The sequence below is a fragment of the Protopterus annectens genome, chromosome 11.part0 (assembly GCF_019279795.1).
Source record: "Protopterus annectens isolate FY-2018-M chromosome 11.part0, PAN1.0, whole genome shotgun sequence".
Taxonomy (NCBI): domain Eukaryota; kingdom Metazoa; phylum Chordata; order Ceratodontiformes; family Protopteridae; genus Protopterus; species Protopterus annectens.
In genome coordinates, this window is record NC_056745.1 from 1448387970 (window position 1) to 1448410524 (window position 22555).

Below are 22555 nucleotides of genomic sequence, written 5' to 3' on the forward strand. Positions count from 1 at the left end.
GTGGTAAGTTGGGTCAGCTTACCGATTGTGGAAAGAGGTCTCCCCTGCCCATATTGGGATCACTGCCATCCACCTCAGCAGCTCCTCCAGTCCCACTGCTGCTGCCCCCAAGGGGAACTGTGCCATCAGATTTACTCTCCTGAGAACCATGGCAGCTTTGGTTCAGCTGGCTTGAACTACACTGGATAAGACTGTTGCATACATGCTCCTACTAGATGCCATCCTTGTGGGGAGCCAAAACTGCCACCATTTCCCACAGAATGGCCAAGCTGCAATGGCTCCTCAAATTCCCTTCCTGATTTCAAAGTAGCATCCTCTTCAACATGCCATGCATCTTGTCTAACAACGCACACTGCAATGAATCATGTGTGTCATATAACCCATACAGAGAAGGTGCCAAATGCACAGACACTTATTAAACTTATCCAACACCCATGATTCCATCTCTGAGGGATGCAGCAAAGGGCTCTCATCAGAGAGCTCCTTCTTTCAATGGGCTGTTACTACCACTATGTAGCTGGCATAGTTTTAGTCTATGATTTCTTTCCATGGAAGGCTGGAGGATCTGATCTGGTCTCCTTTTTACAGGTGCTGTTGCCGAGCCATCTGCATGACCAGTAAAACCATCTTGTTAGCTGAAAGAAGTATCATAGGGAATGCTGGGACAGACTAGAATCATCAGGAGTGCACAACAGGAATGTTCCCTATCAGTGCTCTTGGTTTCTGGAGTTGGAGACTCTGCAGGGGAATCTAGATTCTTGCCATTGCAACATTTCTTCCTGGAACATATCAGGGGCAGTTTCAAAGAGGGAAGAGCAATAACAATCACTGGCTACCCCTTGCCTACCTTTGTAGTAGCTTTTCACTCCTCTGAACATTTTATGAGAAGATATTTGAACTGAAAACTCATATGATAGGGAATTTGAGACCAGGGCCAATACCAGTACAAGTTCCTAGGTCTGGTCAATCAACATAGACTATTGCTTTGATTTTTGGGACCATGGTAAGTGACACCCAAAACATTTCTAAGGGTATTGGTACCTTGACAGAGGTTGATACCTTGAAGCTAATGAACTCTTCCCTTTTAATAGTTAGTGTTAAACAAGTGGACACTTATGTCACTGATACTAAGGTAATGGTCAGTACTGAAGACGCTGAAGAGGTCTGCTTTGCAGTTGGACCATCAACCTCAGTTTTACTGGTGCCAGATGGGAGGACCAGACAAGAGGGATCCAAATAGGAAGGGGTCTAGAACCTTCTCATCGTCCTGAAGTAGAGGGAGAAGAAAGGATGCCTATCTCAATGAATGCCTTTACCAAAGTACCCATCATCTTCTCACAGTCCCAATTCACTGCCACAGGGGGACTGCAGAGGATAGGTGATTCCTTACAGACATAACTGAAGGAGGTCTAGAGAAAGAGGAATAAACATAGATAACTCCAATTCAGACAATGAAGAAACAGCACAAAGGCATTTTCTGGGAGGAATATCTGCAACTACTGAAACAAGCACCTATAAAGAACCTGAAGGAGAAAGCTTGTCCAGTCAATATCACATAATCAAGAGGAGAGATTCAGGGGTCTTAGCAGTAGCAGATGAAGTCCTGGAGATAACTCAAAAAATCTTAATCTTCTATTTTGTTCTTCTCCCTTCTATGTTTAGCTGAAAAGATTCACTTGGCAATAAACCTTTCCGAATTAACTTTTTTTAAGAGTACCTGGCCAAAACACTGCACAAATAAGACAGTCAATATTCAAATGACTCACACCTAAATATGTCACACACAAACTGCTAATCTTGATTTGGAATTTTCTTAAATATAGAATGCATTTCTGGTTTATTTTACTTAACCAGTCTAAAAAATGGCCACAAAAACTAAAAGTGTAAAGACAATGATCGGAGCAAACACAGTGTCAAGGACAGGCACCAGGCAACAGCAAAAACCGAACCACGGCACTCTGACAAAAATGGTAGCTCTAGCCTGGACAGCAGCAGTGGCATACAACAACCTTCAGCTTTTACTGAAAAAAAAATGGAAGAATCTGACATGAAGCCATTCTAAAAACAAGACAAATTTTGAGAGAAAAAGATTACAGTAAAAACAGAATTTTTAAACTATTGAATCAGAAAGCCACATAATGCTATACAATCTCCCAGTGAGGGGGCTGTGCCCATATACCTCCATCTCTGTGAGAGGTAAATACATGTGTGTGTCAGGAGTGCACAAACTGACAATGTCCTTTGTGGAAACCAAAGAGCTCAGTAAGTAGTATCTGTCCTTTGGTGGAGGATTGTTTTTAGGTTTGTAGTTTGCAGCGTTTTGCTAGATTCAGTGCACGACTAATCCTTAAGTACTACTGGACATCTGGACATTCATGGGGAAGTGTTAAAGATAAGTAAGATTCCACTGATGGCTGCCTTGATGACAGCTCCACCACGACCATGATCATGCCTCATATGAGATTGTGGTGATGGAGGCATAATTATCGGGAAGGTAAAGAGCAGCCACAGTGCAAAAAGGTTTGCAATAAAAACATGCTTCGACATGACCACACAATGACAGTAGCACATCACAAGTATTATTGTATTGCTGCAATTAGTTTTATGAATTGGAAATGTGGAGACAAGTGTGGCAATAATATCAAAATTTTAGCAGACAAAAACTGTTCCAAACTATTTTAAGAAATACATTTTATTATATAAAAGTGCATCTAGTTGTACCACCGTTTCAAGATTTAAACCTTGCTGTTGCAATGCATAAATTAGTTAGAACTTTCTGTAAATAAATGTAGTTTCTTCACTTGTAAATAAAATAAGATAATATTTTTACCTACAGTATGTGTTATATGTACTTTAATTTGTGCTCTGTTCACAAGTGCTTCATTTTTTCATACTTTACAAAATGCAACAGAGTAAAGGATTCCGACCTCAGTAATATGTAAAGCCAAAGAAGGATATCTCTCTGAAGTGAATATGCTGGGAACACAATGGACAGTTACTCATTTCTACTGTGAACACAGTAAGTTCATGAAATTTCAAGTTAAAAGCATCACCTTAACAATTATGACAAAAATAATCTACCAATTTCTTTGGAACTTTACTGTCACAGTACTACTTTGTAAATGTATACTTTTTTACATTTTTATTAAAATGTTAAAATGGTGACACGGTCTTTGTAACACACATTTCAATAAAGGCACTTTATCATTTATACATAAAACATTTCAGCAACTCTAATCATTTAGAAGGATATCAACACCACTTAAAAATCTATATTTATAAGATTAGCCATATTGCTTCCCCTAAAAGAAACAACCAATTCTGCCTGAAAGTTTGTAACTTTAAATAGAAATGCAGATCAGCACAGCTTAAAACCAAAACCTAACATCAGTGAAATGGCTGGTCCAGGCAGTTAGACTAAAAAATGACAAGTAAGTGCCTCTTAAGATTAATAAAAGCAAATATCTAAAATGTGGTGTGTCGCCTCCTGAATTGGCATAGTGCAAATAATGGTATATTACATAATATATCACAAATCTTTCACAGTTGTGCCACCAGCAGGAGATATTGCAACCACTTTGTATTTTGTTAAAGAATAAATTATTTTTGCCGAATAGAGTGCAACAGTCTGAGAAAGTAAGGGTAGAACGTCACTTATTCTCTTTCCCAAAGAAATACTGCCAGCATTGGGTGCTTTTAAGGATTTTTGATATTATTATTATAACCCAGAGGAGTGCTTTGACCTAACAGTAACTGACATATCAATTACACTTAAAGAAGGTACATCAAGGATAAAGAGCAGATTGCAAAGTCTAGCATCCTTAGCAATGCCTACATTACCTGTAAATAGAATATGGCATGATTTCTGAAGAATTACTGCAGTTACAACTATTCTGAAAGGTGTATTAACATGTTGCACAAGTGTTATGAAAAAATTCACACGTGAAGGAAGATGAAAAAGAACGCACTCAAACACGCATAGAATCTGTTGTTGATCTGCAGCAAAGATTTCATCAGAAGCTAATTTCTAATATGGGGATTGCAAGCCTGGCAATATTGCAGAAATGAGCAAGCTTTACAATCCTGGTGGTTGTCTTCTGCTCTTAGTGTCTCTGTTTTTTTGCTACTATAGTATGTTGGGCAAGTCATGATCTGTACAAAGCAATCTGCTACAAATCAGATATAGTGAAAGTAGAGTTTTATAACTGGGATTGTAGCCTTTCTTAATGGCACTGGACCAGTCTTATACTGATGTAAAAAATATATATAACTTACAACACAAAATAACAGAGACATCTTACATTATTCTCAGCCATCATAAAGTAGGTTGTGTTGGGCTTCTTCCATCTACACAGCATTAAATGTTATGACTATCAAGTTTTACATGGAGTTAAATCACTCCCCATAATTCTCCAAGACTTTAAATATTAAAGATTTGTAGACCTTTAAAAATATAGTTAAGAGAGTGATACTATAGAAATCTTCTAGCCAGAAATTACAAATGTATAAATTTTTGATCTTCTGTCTCATATCCAGTGATGATCGCAGATGTCCACTTGCTACAAATGATTCAGTCTTCGCATTTCAATATTATTCAATTAGATCCTGCAGTACAAAAAGAAATACTTAGATATCTTAACAAGGGACAGTTATGTTTTATAGCTTTCTGTCAACATTGTTGTAAGACTTAAATCTGAGTGGTGAACAATTGTTTTGGTTATATAATTAAAGAACGACATCAAATATGAAGAATGATTTTCACACACAGAACTATTAATTTATTGTGTTATGCATACAAATACAATTAGTTTTTAAATAAGATACCCCAAGTCCTGTAAACTGTGCACAATTTTGTAGATTCAGCATATGGCCTTATACAGCTAAAGAAAATGTCAGAATATATGTATTCATATTCCTTTGAAATGGTGTTAAGTTTTAGATGTTCAAAACCAGGGCTACACCTCCCAGGCCTTGGTCTGACATTGATGACATTCTGCTGTACGAATGTGACAAAGTACTTGACATACTGCTCAGACAAGCTCCACGTGGGTTTACAGAGTGGTCCTAGCAGCAAGGAACTCGAAAAAGCGACTACCTTCTGGATTTAAGTATCTTTGCTTTTTTTCACTGGAAATAGCTTCTGTTGCTTACTTTGAACTAGCCTGAACTGTTTTTTTTACTGATTACTGCATTTATTTTAAAATCTGCACTTAAAGTTACATTTAGTCAAATTTAATCGAAAGTTTGCTTGTTTGTTTGTTTAATTTAACTGTGGAGGCTGCCCACTAAAGTGTGCTAGCCTGTGTAACTAATTTATCACTGTCTCTGCATTTTCTGTGTGTTTCTACAAAAAAAACCAAAAAAATAATCCTTGTTTTCTCGCCTTCCTCGACTAGTTTAGACCAGTATACAGGCATTGCTGTATTCTGGGCTGTGGTGTAGTTCCTGTGTTGTCCATTACCTTACTTGGATAGAAGGAAGTTTCTTTGCTCACCAGTGGGAGTGGGGAGCCTTGAGCAGCCTACCTGTCCTTGGGGGAAGTGACCTCAGCACAAGAAGCTGTAGTAATTGGTTGTTTGAGACCATTCCTAGCTCTTTTGTAGTTCACTGCTTAAAATCCGTGTTTGCACGGCTTTTGATCGTCGCATAGCGCCGGTTAAACAAGGTTAAACTTTTTCTGGCTCCGCCAAGTCTGCTCTTCAATTTTTCCTTTAGAACTGTTCTACTTGCAATCTAAACAGCCTATACTCTATCAGAAAAGCTCAGCACTTGCTCCTAAAGCATTTTTTACACAGGTAAAGCACTCTTAAACAAAGAAAGTACTTCATTCACCTAAATTCTGTTGAGTACCCATTTCCCTATAGGTCCTTTCTGACTCAGTTACACAGCAATCTTTTTCACTATTTCTAGCATGTCGAAGGGTCAGTTGCTGGTGTCCTCTCCTGTTCAGCTGGTGAATCTGGGAATCTTGAGGCAATGTTACAATTGCCTCATGTACACAGACAACCCTCTCCTCCTCCCAACAAATACAAATATATGCGAGAGATGCAACTATATAGCCAAACTAGAGGCTGAGCTCTCTCAATTCAGTACTGGCAAGACCAGTCAGGAGGAGAAGGTAACCACGCACACCACAAACCCAGTCTCACATAGAACTATCACAACTGCAAACCAAACACATAAACACACAAAAACATATTCGGAGGTGCTGATTAAAAATCTACCAAAACAACAGAGGCCTCCAAAGCAGACACCCAAGCAACCACCACCTCAAGACATAGCACATGCAACACATAGTTCACAAAGTCAGTGTGCTAAACAGTCACAGCCCTTAAGGCCAAACAACATGCCAGACACACTTGTAATAGGTGACTCCATAGTCAGACACACTGACATCCCGCTCACCAGACTGAACAAGGAAAAGGTCACAGTAAGCTGCCTGTCAGGAGCTAGAATCCGCCACATAACACAAGCACTCAGGTCACTCCACAGCAAGTACAAATGTGACTCAGTCATTGTACATGCCGGTGTGAACGATCTGAGACGTACCTCCCTGGACTACATGAAAAGAGACATAGAGGAGCTCTCTGATTATGTAGCCCAGGCCGGTATGACCCTGACCCTGAGCAGCACCTTACCCTCACCAAGAATGATGCCACAGTACAAAGACAAAATTATCAGTTTTAACAATTGGCTTAATTACTGGTGTCAATCTAAGGGGATCCAATGTCTGTCTGCTTGAGATGACATGCTTGACAAGCCACGCTGCTTCACAAGGGATGGCTTGCACCTGTCACCTCTGGGCTTCCGGATATTGGCCAAGGCTCTTGCCACCCCCATAGTGCCTTTTTTAGGCAAGGCTCAAATGACAAACCTACCTCCCTAGAAAACACAAGTGGAAAAAAACTAAGGGTAATGCTGCTCAATGCCAGAAGTCTAAACCTCAAGATGCACGCCCTCAAAGCCCTCCTCAGTATGGAAAACATCGATGTCTGTGCAGTGACTGAAACCTGGTTCAAGGCTCCTGAGAGCACCCCAGCACTATCAGGTTTTACCTCATATCATGCTTTCCAGCCCCAAAACTTGGACCGAACCACAAAAGGAAGGGGAGTATCCATTTTCATCAAAGATACCCACACCTCCAGGTTAGTGGCAACGCATGAAGCATTGGAGACTATCCAGGTGCAACTAACCATAGGCAAAACTGCCTTACAGTTTGTAGCATGCTACAGACCACCCTCTCAAACTCAGGAACCCCACACAGCCTTCCTGAAGACACTGGAGAGTATGAATGTCTCTCCAAATACCATCATTTTGGGAGACTTCAACTTCCCAAACATAGACTGGGAACATTACTCAAGCCCCAACACCCTAGCCCAAAGGTTCCTAGAATTCATAAACTCAAATGCAATGGAACAACTAGTCACCATTCCCACAAGAGGAGGCAATATACTAGACCTGACCATCACAAACATGGGGACAAAATGCTCCACACCGGAAGTATATCCTTCTTTGGTAAGATCAGACCATAAATTAATCTCACTGGAAATCCACATCCCGCCCCCAACCCCTGCACAAAAGACCACAGTGAAGAACTTCTCAAAAGCCAACTTCACACTTCTTAAGACTGAAGTGGTATCCTTCAAGGCCCCTGGGACAGTGGAAACCACAACCCACACTGCTGAATCCTTTGCAAATGCCTTCTATGGGCACCTTCAAGAATGCATGGATCATGCAATCCCAAATAAAACCAAGACCCATTCCCCCAAAGACAGGCACCCGGTCTGGTGGACCCCAGCCATAAACAAACTTTACAACAGGAGGAGGAAGCTACTACATGACAGAGCAAAATCCCTAAAAGGGAAGGCATCTCTGATCAGTACTAGCAAAAAACTACGATCACTCATAAAATCATCCAATGCCAACTTTGAGAGAAAAATTGCAACAGACACAAAAGACAATCACAAGGCCTTCTTTAGCTATGTTAGAAACCTGGGTGGAAACTCCCAGATATGCTCAGAGTTAGTCCAAAATGACACAAAATACACTGAACCCACTGACATTGCCAACATTCTGGCAGACAGGTTCAGTGCAAATTTCTCCTCCCCCTCCCCCCCAAAAGGAGAAATAACTATCCCAGCAGAGTGTAGCCTCCCTAACATCTCAGATGCCCAGGTGAGAGCCGCCCTCTCTAAAGCTAAAAACACAGCATCAATGGGACCGGATGGTGTTCCGGGCTGTGTGCTACATGAACTCCAAGAGGAACTAAACCCGCACATAAGGCTGCTGTTTAATCTTAGCCTTACTACAGGATACGTAACCAAAGAGTGGCGTACGGCAACAGTGGTCCCACTTCACAAAGGCGGTGCTTCTATGGACCCTGGAAATTACCACCCCTTAAGCTTGACGAGCCTGGTCTGCAAAGCTATGGAGAGGATCATTATGGAACTCATAAACAAAGACATTGGGGACCTACAGACATTGGATCCTACCCAATTTGGCTTTGTCAAGGGCAGATCCTGCCTTTTGAACTTGGTCGACTTTTTTGAAACAGTCACTAAGGCCATTGATGAGGGTAAGGCAGTTCACACAGCCTACCTTGACCTTGCAAAAGCCTTTGACACAATACCCCACTCGGGCATCATAGACAAACTCACCAGCTTAAATGTAAACCCATATGTCACAAGATGGGTTGCAAACTGGCTCAAGGACAGAACCCACAGGGTAAGAGTTGCTGGAGCTATGTCAGACTCTAAGCCAGTCACAAGCGGTGTCCCACAGGGCTCAGTCCTGGGACCCCTCTTGTTCGGCATTTATTTTTCCGAGGTACAGGCAAACATAGGAGGATTGTGGCTGACAAAGTTCGCAGATGACTGCAAACTGGGCGCCATAATTGATACTCCAGCGGACACAAACATCCTTCAGAGAGGCCTCATAGAAATGGATAATTGGTGCCAGAGCCATGGCCTTAAGCTGAATGCCAAAACATGTATAGTCATACCCTTTGGAAAAAACAAGGTACAGACAAATTACCACATAGGTGGTAATCCATTAAGTACGGAAGAGGTAATCAGGGACCTAGGGACCCAGGTTGACAGTAACCTCTCATTTGACACTCACATTGCCAAAGTGGTTAGGAAGACCTTCTATATTGCCCACCTTATCATGAAGGGTTTCACATCTAGATCAAGAGAGGTCATTGTGCCCCTGTACTCTTCTCTTATCAGGCCAATGATTGAGTACAATGCCCCATTTGGGATGTATCTCACCCGACACCTGCAGCAGTTGGAAAGACCCCAAAAGTTCCTCACCAAGAGGATAAAGGGTCTTAAACATATGTCATATGCTGCCCGATTGAAAAAACTCCAGCTCTATTCAGTTGCATACCGCCTACTCAGAGGTGATCTGTGCCTGACGTACAAGGCCATGTCCAATCCGGAATTAATGGACATGCTCCACCTCAGAAAATCCAAATCCATCAGAGCCACGAGAACAAGAGACTTAAACCTCAACACAGAAATAAATAGGATGTGCTGGAGGGACAGATTCATAACCCAGAGGCTCCCTACACTCTGGAACAGAATCCCAGTTCATGTTAGACAGAGCCCCTCACTGACTCTATTCAAGAGAAATCTCGACTAGTGGATGGGAGATCGTAGGTTTACCCCGGGGGTCATCTCTGTGTCACTACTAGACAGAGGCACAGTAAACTAAACCCTAAAAGGGCGTAGTATTCTCATCCTAAGGGGTGGTGAAAGCCACACACACTCTGGCTAGGCTTATAAATGCCCTAGGGCAGATAACCTAGTACGAACCTATGAACCTATGAGTGAATGACCAAATAAATGTTTTGTTTGACAAGGTTGCAGTAAGAAGGCTTGTCCAATTTATAGTCTCTTCAGAAAGGTTATATAATGTTGTTTATTATTATTATTATTTATTTGACTTTGTTTACCATGACAGAACACTGATCAATTCTGATCGGTTTCAGGTTGGCATTAAAATACTGGTTTGATATGTTTTTATTGAATATTTGGAATATCGAGTGACAAAAACTGGCATAACAAATATCTAAAACCAAAAAAAAAAAAAAAAAGTAAAAACGGCCTTTATTTTGCACTTCCATGTTTGGGCTCTGCCCCAACACCCTCTGTTAATTATATACATTAACTCTGAGATCGCATTACAATGGAGAAAAACCCAATTCCCTGATCCCTGCTGTATTATGATCACATACTGTAGGTTTCTTATTTTCTCCTACACATTGTCATTTCTGACACAGATGTAATTTTGACCTTATGTTACTCAACATTCACATGTAAAAATATTGACATGTTAGATTCTTACATAAATGGTTCATGCACAATGAGGAAAAATGCATAAGAAACAAAAGAGTATTAGACACAATGTGTAAAGGTATATAGAGAAAGTGGAAACAAGAACTGAATTTTTTATCAAAGGATGACAGACAAAATACCAGAAAAAAAGAGTAACAGAAAAAAGAAGGGAAATGTTAGGTTATTTGTGCTGTTGGATTGCGGCTACATTTTGCAGGGTCCAGTACATGTGAGTTTGTGGTAAAATGATTGCTGAGCCTGGTAGACTCTGTAGTACAGTTACAGTTATACTTGAAAAGGACAGGTGTGAGATGCAGGTAAATGCAGGAAGTTAATGGGAGTCAGACACCTTTGGGAGCTATATCAGAGCTATACCTCTACTAAGGGTAGGTACACTGCTTAAAATGGAAACAATGGAAAATCAGCTCCAAACTTTTAGTACTGAAATAAATACAAGAACACTCTTCTATGCTTAGCTTTAACTGTCCAGATTTTCACAGAATGTCCAGGTTTGTGCTTCACATTTTTTGTCTGTTTCCCATCAAAACTGTACTCTTCTGACAAATTAATGGCAAATTGCTGAAGACTGAAGTCAGAAAACAATGGCAGACATTAGAATTTCAGACTTTATATCCTTCAGAAAGTATATGCTAATGCAAAACCTGTTATTCTATCAACTTTCTAAGCCTGTAAGAGCAATATTATTTGTGGCTATGTCCAGATGTCTTGCTCTGAGAGGTGGAGAGGTATGCTGCTACGTGTTTTGTCAGTGTTTAATGGATGTTTGTTTACAAGGGAAGCAAAATGTTGAAAACCATAAAAATATACTCATCCATTCATGCACTGCTGATTAATTTTATTTTTAATTTCAATCGAACAGTTTCTGTACTCCTGAACACAGTCTTTTCCTCAACATTGTCCAGAAGACAAAACAGTGAAGTCAGTTTTTCCATCTTTGAGACACTTTTTATCATGCAGAATAGGTTAATAACATCAGTTTCTCTTTTCAGACCAATAACTGTTGGTCCTTTTCCAGATTTCTGGGACTGCTTCCAGACTACCTTTGTCCAGGAATTCCAGACTAACTTTGACCTTCCCATGTAACTCACAGGAGACTCCTCTTCAGAATATTCTGTCTGAGTGCATAGGTCAGCAGTCCGATCTTCTCCATGCATAACTGGTATTATATGCCCCAAGCTGTACCTGCTCCTTATTGGGTGTTACGAAGACTTACCTCTTTCTGGTTAGCTGCTGTGTACTTTTCTGTCATGATACACCTTCTGGTAAGGCAACCCTGGCAGGTCCATCCTGATGATAAGCAATGCATCTTCCAGGCAGAGCAGTCATGTCCTTCTCTCAGTATGTGTGTGTGTGTGTGTGTGTGTGTGTGTGTGTGTGTGTGTGTGTGTGTGTGTGTGTGTGTGCACGCGTGTGAGTGTGCATGTGTGCATACACACACACACACACACACACACATATATATATATATATATATATATATATATATAATTAGATTAATGGATATGTATGTATGTGTGTGTGTGTGGGTGTGCGTGTGTGCATATACATAGACACACATATACACACACACATAAATATATATATATATATATATATATATATATATATATATATATACACACACACACACACACACACACACACACACACACACACATATATATATATATATATATATATATATATATAGGGTCTATGTTAAATGTTCGAACATCCAAAATGTCGAACATTACATGGTCGAGATCAGATGTTCGAACATCAAATAAAAAAAAAAGTAAAAACAGAAAAAAAAACATTTTAACAGTGTAGGCAAGGGGGCAAGACCCCCTGCACTCCCCACACCCCCCTACTTAAATATACCAACTCCGAGACCACTCTCCAGTGCAGCAAAGGGAAATTCTCCCTATGTGCACTGTACAGCGCCGTTGAAAGTCTTTCTTCGAGCACTCAAAATTTCGAATGTTTGATCTCGACCATATAACGTTCGAAATTTTGAGCGTTTGAAGATTTGCCAGGTACCCATGGGTCCCCTTCAAAACATCTGATATATATATATATATATATATATATATATATATATATATATATATATATATATATATATATATATATATATATACGGGTCCCCTTCAAAACATGTAAAGCCCATAACATCTAATTTCATAATATTGAGACCAGAACATCTAAAACCCAAAATATCTAAAACCCATAACATTGAATTTCATAACATCTAAAAGTATGGAAGACTTTCCCCACCACGGAACTTGTTTTAATAAGGTCAATATCCATTAAGAAACCTTGCCACCTGTAAACCTAACAAACTGGGTCCAAAAAAGCACTGGTGAATGCCCCCATAACTCCTGCTTGTAATCTGTTTATGCTGTTAAGCATTAGGTTGGAAAGGTTAGACTTTCCTGTAGCCTTCTTTCTTCCCCAATTAAGGTAAAAACACTGTGCTTTCTACTGTTCAACATATGAGTGTAGTGTGCTCTGTACCTCCAAACAGTGGATTTCTCAATAATCTAAGTGAAACAAGCATGCTACATAAGGGAAGTGGAAAACGGGCTCTCTGCATTGTAAACTGAGAAGCAGGCAGGGAACTGTGTAGTTTTTAACAGTAGGGACTAGGAACAGAGTATTGGGCATATAAAAGAAACAAAAAAGCATGCTTGTAACTCATACCTGCATATGCTGCCTCTAGGCATTTGCTTTACTGGCTTAGCCCCACTTTGCTCGCTCCATGCCCCACCTTGCCTCCATATCCCACCTGCCCCCGGTAGTACTATGTTTATAGTACCACTGGCACACTCCCTTAATTAGCTAACCAACTACACATGCTCCTAGAACCCAGCAAACTCCTAGCACAATAATACACCCTCTATCCACCTATGTGCTATGCCACTTCCCATTTCTATTCTGATCAACAGATCCATCTCAGAAGGATCCATCCCAGCAATATGGAAAATATCACGTGTTATACCTCTCCATAATGGAGGAAATTCCACAGCATTATCTAACTACAGACCTATAGCTATTCTTTCACCACTAGCTAAAATCACGAAAAGATGCATACACAAACAAATTATGCACTTTGTTATTCAAAACGGAAAGCTCGCCGATTCTCAGCATGGCTTTAGACCATTCCACAGTACCACCACGGCTATTCTGTCTTTCTCTAATGTTGTCAATCTTCATCATAACAACAACAAACTATCTTCAGCACTCTTCCTAGATCTCTCAAAAGCTTTCGATATGGTCATCCATCAGTTACTGCTCCATACCCTACAAACCATCAGTTTAGCCCAACATGCAATACAATGGTTTCACTTCTACCTAAATGGTAGACAGCAGGCTGTCTTATGGCAGAGCAAGCTGTCATCCCAACTTCCTCTAACCCTAGGTGTCCCACAAGGGTCCATACTAGGTCCCCTTCTTTTCTCTATCTTTATCAATGATCTGCACACCACCATCCCAGGAGCCACCTGCATCCAATATGCAGATGACTCAATACTAATGTGCTCCACCTCCTCTCCTACACAACTTCTAACCCTCACCCAGACCACTTTCAGCATGGTAGAAACATGGCTAGCTAATTGCTGCCTGCTTCTAAATCCTAACAAAACTAAGCTACTACTTTTCTCCCCTAACTGTAGAATTTCTCTTCCTTCCTTCAACATCAAATCTGGCAATGACACCATTATCTCCCCTGATGACGACACAAAGCTTCTAGGAGTAATAATAGACAACAACCTTAAATTTGATAAACATGTCAATCACACTATTAAGTCCGTCAACAAAAAACTTGGCTCCCTGTACAGAGCCAAACCTTTCATCACCCCCCCTAGCTAGGGAAGCTATTGCAAGATCACACCTCCTCTCTACCTTATGTATGCCTCCCCTGTACTCACCAACCTATCCAAAACCAATCTCAACAATTTATCAGGATGCTAGAATCATATAGCCTGATTCACTACTGGCATGGCTTTTAGAGCCCACCACTGCCAGAACCTCAAAGCACTGGGATGGCTAGAGTATCCTACCCGTCTACAATTCAACCAGTTTATAGTAGCGCATAAAATACTCCATCAACCTGATGACACCCCTGCCCTCAAAAGTATTCTCACCCCTCATAGTGCCCCCAGGCCATTACACTCAGCTGATAAACTAATGATACTGACCCCAAAATCCAGCAACTCTGCAGGTGGTGCTATATTTGCCAACTTAACCGGTAAAATCTGGAATCCACTCCCTACTACCGTTACCAAGGAAACCTCACTTCCCCTATTTAAAAGAGAACTCAAAAAATACCTCACATCTCATTGGCTGTGCTCTTGTTCTAAACCTGACTAACAACCTCACTAATAAATGTCTTGCTACCCAACCTGCTGTTTAGCCAAGTAACTATGTCTCATAGCATTTGAATGTCTAAGCATTGTGAATTATGAGATCTGATTGTATTCTATGTTCACATTTTCTGATACGTCTTTGCCACTCAGATGTAATGTCTGCACATTGTGTATATTGATATCTGCCTGTATTCTTTGTCTATATTTTTCTAAACATGTCTGCCTGAGTTTATCACTCAGTGGTGCATGTACTATCTCTTTTTTGGTATGTGGCACTTTTCTCCCCGGGCCTCCGCTGAAAATTGACATATATCCAGTCGGACTATCTCAATCAACAAATGTAAAATAAAAATAAATAAAATAAAATAAATAACAGTACAAATCCCATGAAAATAACATCCCCTCCACATATAATGATATATAATGACACCAAACTACCAAACACACTTTTTACTAAGTTTCTGCAGGGGGGCTTGATACAGTGGGGTTAGGAAATTAACTTGTTCCCACTGTAGTGCGATCTTGGAGTTGGTATATTTAATTTATGGGGGGTGCAGGGGGACTTGCCCCCCTGCAGAAACGTAGTAAAAAGTGTGTTTGGTAGTTTGGTGTTGTCATATGTGGAGGGGATGTTATTTTCTTGTGATTTGTAGTGTTAGATGTTATGAAATTCGATGTTATGGGTTTTAGATGTTTTGAAGGGGACCTATATATATATATATATATATATATATATATATATATATATATATATATATATATATATATACACACACACATATACATACATGGTATTTAGGCGCTGCATCTGAGCATGTTTCTGCTTGTTTGTACCAAGCTGAAATGAGGTGGGCTACCAGTCTGAGCTGAGATATCAGATGACTAGAGGCTTCTGAGCTTCCAAAATAAAAAAGTTGCCTGTTGTTTTGCTTAGTTATACTATTTACTGCACTTTTTTATTGCCTGCCGCCTACTTTTATGCTGTATTTATTTAATGTGTACTAATCTACACTGCTATACTGCAAATGCCTGCTACACTGTGCGTGTAAAATTGGATTTTATTGCTGTTTTCACTGTTTAGCAAGCTTTCTTGTAGTTTCTACTGTTTGAGTATTTACAGGCATTTTCTTCACTGTTTTAAAGGTATCTGTTCTGCCTGCTCTGGTTTTCCCACCAAGCAGTACTTAATTAACTGATCTGTTAACTGTTTAAATCATTCTTTAGAGCAGCTGGCTAATTCTCTGCTGTTTCAAATGACTTTTCAGTGTCTCACTGCTATTTTTCTGCTCTGTTAAATATTCTCTGGTGTTTCCCACTAAAACTAGGGTAGCTAATAGCTGTAGCATAGTCCAGATCCAGGTCTGCTGCTTCTGGAGCTGTTTGTAGTGGTGTGTTTGTTCTGAGCACATTTTCTAGGCCCTCTTGGATTGGAAGGGGCCTATCTGCACTTTTGTAAGAGAATTGTTTGATTGGCACCTGAATGATAAATGGAAGCCAATCTAGGACTTGGAATACGCATCCCCATTGGTCCTTTTGAATTTTGCTAGAGTTTTTTCAAGTTTTAACTTCTGGTATTTAGGCCCTGCATCTGAGCAGGGTTTTGCTTGTTTGTGTGTCGCTCAGCACCGTGCCCTGCCATGCAATTGTGTATCAAAGCCGGACAGTTAAATTAAAATTTCCCTTAAAATCCAGGAAGAAATATCCATTCGCCGAGCTCCTCCATGATCATTTCTGAAAAGCCACCCCTAGTGACAGTAGTCTTCAACTTAGCATTATGGACAGTTGGACTGCCCTTGTTTCTTCTGCCAACCTTGTAGACTTGGGTCTCTTGAGGCAGTGTAGCAATTGACTTATGTATACAGACAACACTCTTCTAATAACTCAGTCTAGTACAGAGTGCAAGAGATGTAGTTACACCAAGAAGCTAGACCCCATGCTCTTTCACACTCAAAACAGTGACATGGAGAAAGATGTCAACTCACCCACCAACACATATTCATATAGTACCACTACTCATACACATAGTACATATCAAGCACATAAATCCACATACACAAAGATTATCTCAAAAAACTTACCGAAACACCAGAAACCTCCAAAACACAAGTCTGCAACAGCTAACAAAGTCTCTACAGCATCCATGACACATAGCGATACCAATGTCCCACCCACTAAGCCCACTCAAACGACAAGTTTTCTTGTCACTGGAGACAAAATAGTGAGACGCACAGATATATCCCACTTACCAAGTTGGACAAGGAGAAAGTCAAGGTCAGTTGCCTGTCTGGTGTCGGGATTCACCAAATCACACGTTCTCTCAGCAGCAAGTACCATTATGACTCTGTCATAGTTCATGTTGGTGTGAATGACCTGAGATGTACCTCATTGGACTATATGAAGAGAGACATAGTCAAGCTCTTGGAGTATGTGTTCAGGCAAGTATGTCCCTAGTCTTGAGCACCATACTACACTCACCTATACTGATGCCACAGTATAAACAAAAAAATGATTGAGTTCAATAATTGGCTTAGTTTTTGATGTCATTCCAAGGGGATCCACTTCCTGTCTGCCTGGGAAGCCATGGTCAACAAACCTCGCTGCTTTGCTTGAGACAGTTTGCAGCTGGCATCCCTAGGCTTTCACTGTTAGCAAAGGCTGTTGACTCCCCATAGTGCCTTTTTTAGACAGGGTCTCGAAAACAACATTACCAGTGTAAAATTAACCAATCAGAACAAAATAAGGGTCATGCTACTACATGCTAGGAGCTTAAACCAAAAACTGCACTCCCTGGAAGCACTCCTAGCAACAGAAGATGTAGATGCCTGTGCAGTCACAGAAACCTAGTTTAAGGCCTCAGTGTACCCCGGCCCTGCAAGGCTACGGTGCCTTTCATACCTTTAGATGACAAAAGGAATGTGATAAAACCATAGGAGGCAGTGTTTCAATCTATATTATGTCTAATTAGACTGGACAACTCCATGGAGTTACTCCAGGTCCAGGATATGGTGGGTAAGACCCCCATTCAAGTCCTAGCCAGTTATAGATCCCCCTCCATAGGTCACAATGCCCACAAATCCTACTTAACCAAACTGAAGACAATCCAAATTTTACCAAACACACTGGTTATGGGGGATTTCAATTATCCCACCATCAACTGGGAAACCTACTCTAGCCAAAACCTGGTAGCACAAAAGTTCCTCGACTTTGTGAATTCAAATGACCTGGAGCAACCCCGAGAAGAGGAACAAACATTCTAGATCTGCTCCTCACCAACATGTCAAAAAGGTGCACTGCTGCAACTGTTGGACCCTCATTAGTTAAAATTGACCACAAATCAGTCAACTTTGAACTGACACTAATGCCAGAACTCACAAAGGGTGAAATTAGACTAAATAAACTCTACCAAGGCAAACTATACCCTCCTAGTTAAATGTATAAATCCATTCCAAGACCCACCCCAAGCTGAAAGTGGTAGCTGTGCCAGAGCTTATACTAACACCCTGTATAATCACTTACATAAGCGTATAAACTCAGCTGTACAGATAAAATCAAAGCCAGAGCCCCAAGTAAAATCAAGCTGCCACAGTGGATTTCCAGCATCAGCAAACTCTACAATAAATGCAAAAATTTACTGTCCAAGAAAACAAAGACAAGGACCCAACAATGGAAAAGCACCATCCTCAGCCTTAACAGGCAAACAAGACAACTTGTCAAATTGTCCAAGAGCTCCACCGAGAGAAACCTATCAAGTACTGCCAAGGATAACCATAAGGCCTTTTACAGCTGCGTACATAACCAAGGGGTAGGACCCAAGCATGTGCAGAACTGGTGGCCAGTGGTATCGCACACACTGACTCCACAGAGATAGTGAATTTGCTAGTGGATAGGCTTGGCAAAATTTTCATTCCCTTATCCACTTCTAACTTACAAGAAGCCCTCCCCCAAACTTCACACCCACCTTACATAGTTGAAGAGCAGGTCCTCAAAGCCCTGTCCAAGGCAAAGAACACAACCTCTATGTGACCAGATGAAATCCCAGGCTGTCTTCTAAACAGGCTAAAACATGAACTAGTATCAACAGACCTGGGGTATGGACATATCATTATGGACCTCATAAATAAAGACATAGGTGACTTTCAAACCCTGGACCCTACCCAATTCGGCTTTGTGAAGGGCAATTCCTGCCTGTTAAATCTGGTGTATTTCTTTGAAAGTGTGACCAAGGCCATTGATAAAGGCAAATCTGTGTACACAGCATACCTCAGCTTGGCAAAGGCTTTCAACACAATCCCACATTCAGGCATTACCGATAAACTTGATAAACTGAATGTAAACCACTTTATTGCAAGATGGACTGTCAACTTGCTCACATACCAAACCACACACTATCAAAGTCCACATCAGTCAGTGGACCTGTTACCAGTGGGGTGCCACAAGGGTTAGTGCTGGGCTCCCTACTGTTTGGTATATACTTCTCAGAAGTTCAGGTCAAAACTAAAGGGTTGTGGCTGACTAATTTTGCAGACAACTGCAAACAACGTGCAATCACTGAATCCCCAAATTATGTCAGTATACTCCAGGATGGTCTCATACAGACCAAAAACTGTTATATTTGTCACGGTCTCAAACTGAATGCAAAGAAATGCATCATCATTCCCTTTGGTACAAACAACGTCAATTCACACTATCAGATCAATAACAATACTCTAAGTACCCATGAAGTGGTAAGGGACCTGGGATCACAGGTTGACCGCAAACTTAACTTTGACCACCACATGTCTACTGTTGTAAGGATAGCTTTCCATGTAACTCACTTGATTAATAAAGGCATCGCCTTGAGAGCAAAGGAAGTTATAACCCCCCCCCATACTTGTGACTTATCTGGCCCAAAATCGAGTATAATGCCTCATTTTGTATGTACCGTACTAAGCATCTACAGCAACTGAAGAGACCTCAAAGGTTTCTGACAAAGAAGATCAAGGGCCTCCAGCATGTGTCTTTCACGGACCGACTAAAATCCCTGTGACTATTCTCTGTATTGTATAGACTTCTTAGGGGAGATTTATGCCTGACCTGCAGAGCAAACCAAGACTCAAACCTAATGAACTTACTACATATCTGTAAATCAAATGGGTCTAGGGCTACCCATTTCAGGGACTTAAATATGGCCTATGACTTAAACAGGACATGCTGAAGGGACAGGTTTATCTCCCAGTGACTGCCACGTTTTGGAACAGGCTACCAATTCATGTGCAACAGAGCACCTGTATGACACTGTTCAAGTGGAACCTGGATGAGTGGATGGGGTACCATAAATTCTTACCAGGGATAGTGCCCACAACCCTCCTGGACATGGGCAGTTAAAACCAAATGCAGTTTTGGGTATTGAGTAGTACCTCTATGGTATTACATTGGGTTGAAAATCCTAGGCTTAAAATGACCTCCGGGTCAACAGCCTAGTAATTTCTTATGATGCTATGATTTTATATATATATATATATATATATATATATATATATATATATATATATATATACATACACACATATATATATATATATATATATATATATATATATATATATATATATATATATACATACACACACACATGGTTAGAATTGCTGGAGCCATGTCAGACTCCAAACCAGTTACAAGTGGCGTCCCACAAGGCTCAGTCCTGGGACCTCTCTTGTTCGGTATATATTTCTCGGAGGTACAGGCCAACACGGAAGGACTGTGGCTGACCAAGTTCGCAGATGACTGCAAACTGGGTGCCATAATCGACTCTCCAGCCGACAAAAGCATCCTCCAAAAGGGCCTCATAGAAACAGACAACTGGTGCCAGAGCCATGGCCTTAAGCTAAACGCCAAAAAGTGTACAGTCATCCCCTTTGGCAAAAGCAAAGTGCCCACAAATTACCACATAGGTGGTAATCCATTAAGTACAGAAGAAGTAATTAAGGACCTGGGGACCCAAGTTGATAGCAATCTCTCATTTGACAACCACGTAGCCAAAGTGGTTAGAAAAACATTTTATATAGCCCACCTAATCATGAAGGGATTCACATCTAGATCAGGGGAGGTCATCGTGCCTCTTTACTTTTTTTGGATGTACCTTACCAGACACCTGCAGCAACTGGAAAGACCCCAAAAGTACCTCACCAAGAGGATCAAAGGGCTCAAACAGATGCCATATGCTGCCCGGTTAAAGAAACTCCAGTTCTACTCAGTGGCATACCGCCTGTTCAGAGGCGATCTGTGCCTGACGTATAAACCCATGTCCAACCTGGAATTAATGGACATGCTGCACCTCAGAAAATCCAAATCCCATCGAGCTACACGCTCAAGAGACTTGAACCTCAGCACCGAAATAAATAGGACATGCTGGAGGGACAGATTCATAACCCAGAGGCTCCCTTCACTCTGGAATAAAATCCCAGTCCAGGTTAGGCAGAGTCCCTCATTGACTCTCTTCAAGAGGAATCTTGATGAGTGGATGGGAGATCGTAGGTTTACCCCGGGTATCACTTCTGTGTTACTGTTAGACAGAGGCACAGTATACTAACCTCAAAAAAGGGCATAGCAAAATTAATTTAAAATGGGTGGCGAAAGCCAAACACATTCTGGCTAGGCTTATAAATGCCCTAGGGCAGATAGCCTAGTATGAACCTATGAACCTATGAACCTATATATATATATATATATATATATATATATATATATATATATATATATATATATATAAAAATATCTTCTTCTTCTTCTTTTGGCTGCTCCCATTAGGGGTCGCAACAGCAGATCAAATGTTCCCATTTCTTCCTGTCCTCTGCATCTTGCTCTGTCACATCAACCGCCTGCATGTCCTCTCTCACCAAATCCATAAACCTTATCTTAGGCCTTCCTCTTTTCCTGTTACCTGGCAGCTTCATCCTTAGCATCTTTTTCCCAATATACTCTGCATCCCTCCTCAGCACATGTCCAAACCAACGTAATCTTACCTCTCTGGCTTTGTCTCCAAACCTTCCAACCTGGGCTGACCCTCTAATATACTTATTCCTAATCCTGTCCATCCTCGTCACACCCAGTGCAAATCTTAACATCTTCAACTCTGCCACGTCAAGCTCTGACTCCTGCCTTTTTGTCAATGCCACTGTCTCCAACCCGTATAACATAGCTGGTCTCTTGTAGACTTTCCCTTTCACTCTTACTGGTATTCGTCTGTCACAAATTACTCCTGACACTCTTCTCCACCCACTCCATCCTGCCTGTACTCTCTTCTTCACCTCTCTTCCACACTCACCATTACTCTGAACTGTTGATCTCAAGTACTTAAACTCATTCACCTTCACCACCTCTCCTCCCTGCATCCTCACCATTCCTCTGTCCACCCTCTCATTCACACACATATATTCTGTCTTAGTCCTGCTGACCTTCATTCCTCTTCTCTCTAGAGCATATATGGGAACACTACTAAAACTCGAACTTTTGAAATCTCGAATTTCAAAAGCTTGAGACCATGTAGCCGAAACCCCACATTACCGAAAGACCAGAAGCGCAAAATTCAAAATCCCGATGTTAAGGGATTTTCAGTTAGCGCTTCTGGTGTTGTGGTTCAGGTAAGTATGTGTGTAAGTGTGTTTGTGAGGGGCTTTAGTGTGTGTAAGTGTGTGTTGTGACTGTGGTGTGTGTGTGTGTGTGTGTGTGTGTGTGTGTGTGTGTGTGTGTGTGTGTGTGTGTGTGCGTGTGTGAGGGGCTGTAATGTGTGGGTGTAAGTTTGCCTTATGTGTATGTTTGTGCGATCTCGGAGTTAGAATATTAAAGTGGGGGTTTGTGGGGGGCACAGCCCCC

The 22555-nt window shown here is 41.0% G+C and overlaps 1 protein-coding gene across 1 annotated transcript in view; it reads right to left on the bottom strand.

Annotated features, from left to right (window-relative positions):
* Window positions 1-2674: 2674 nt before the first annotated feature.
* LOC122815897 (sortilin-like) overlaps window positions 2675-22555 on the bottom strand; it is a 1006054-nt gene continuing 986173 nt past the window's right edge. The window contains exon 21 of the mRNA XM_044088743.1: window positions 2675-4605. Coding sequence (XP_043944678.1) covers window positions 4591-4605 — 15 coding nt within the window. The 3' untranslated portion in view covers window positions 2675-4590. The remainder of the gene's footprint in view (window positions 4606-22555) is intronic.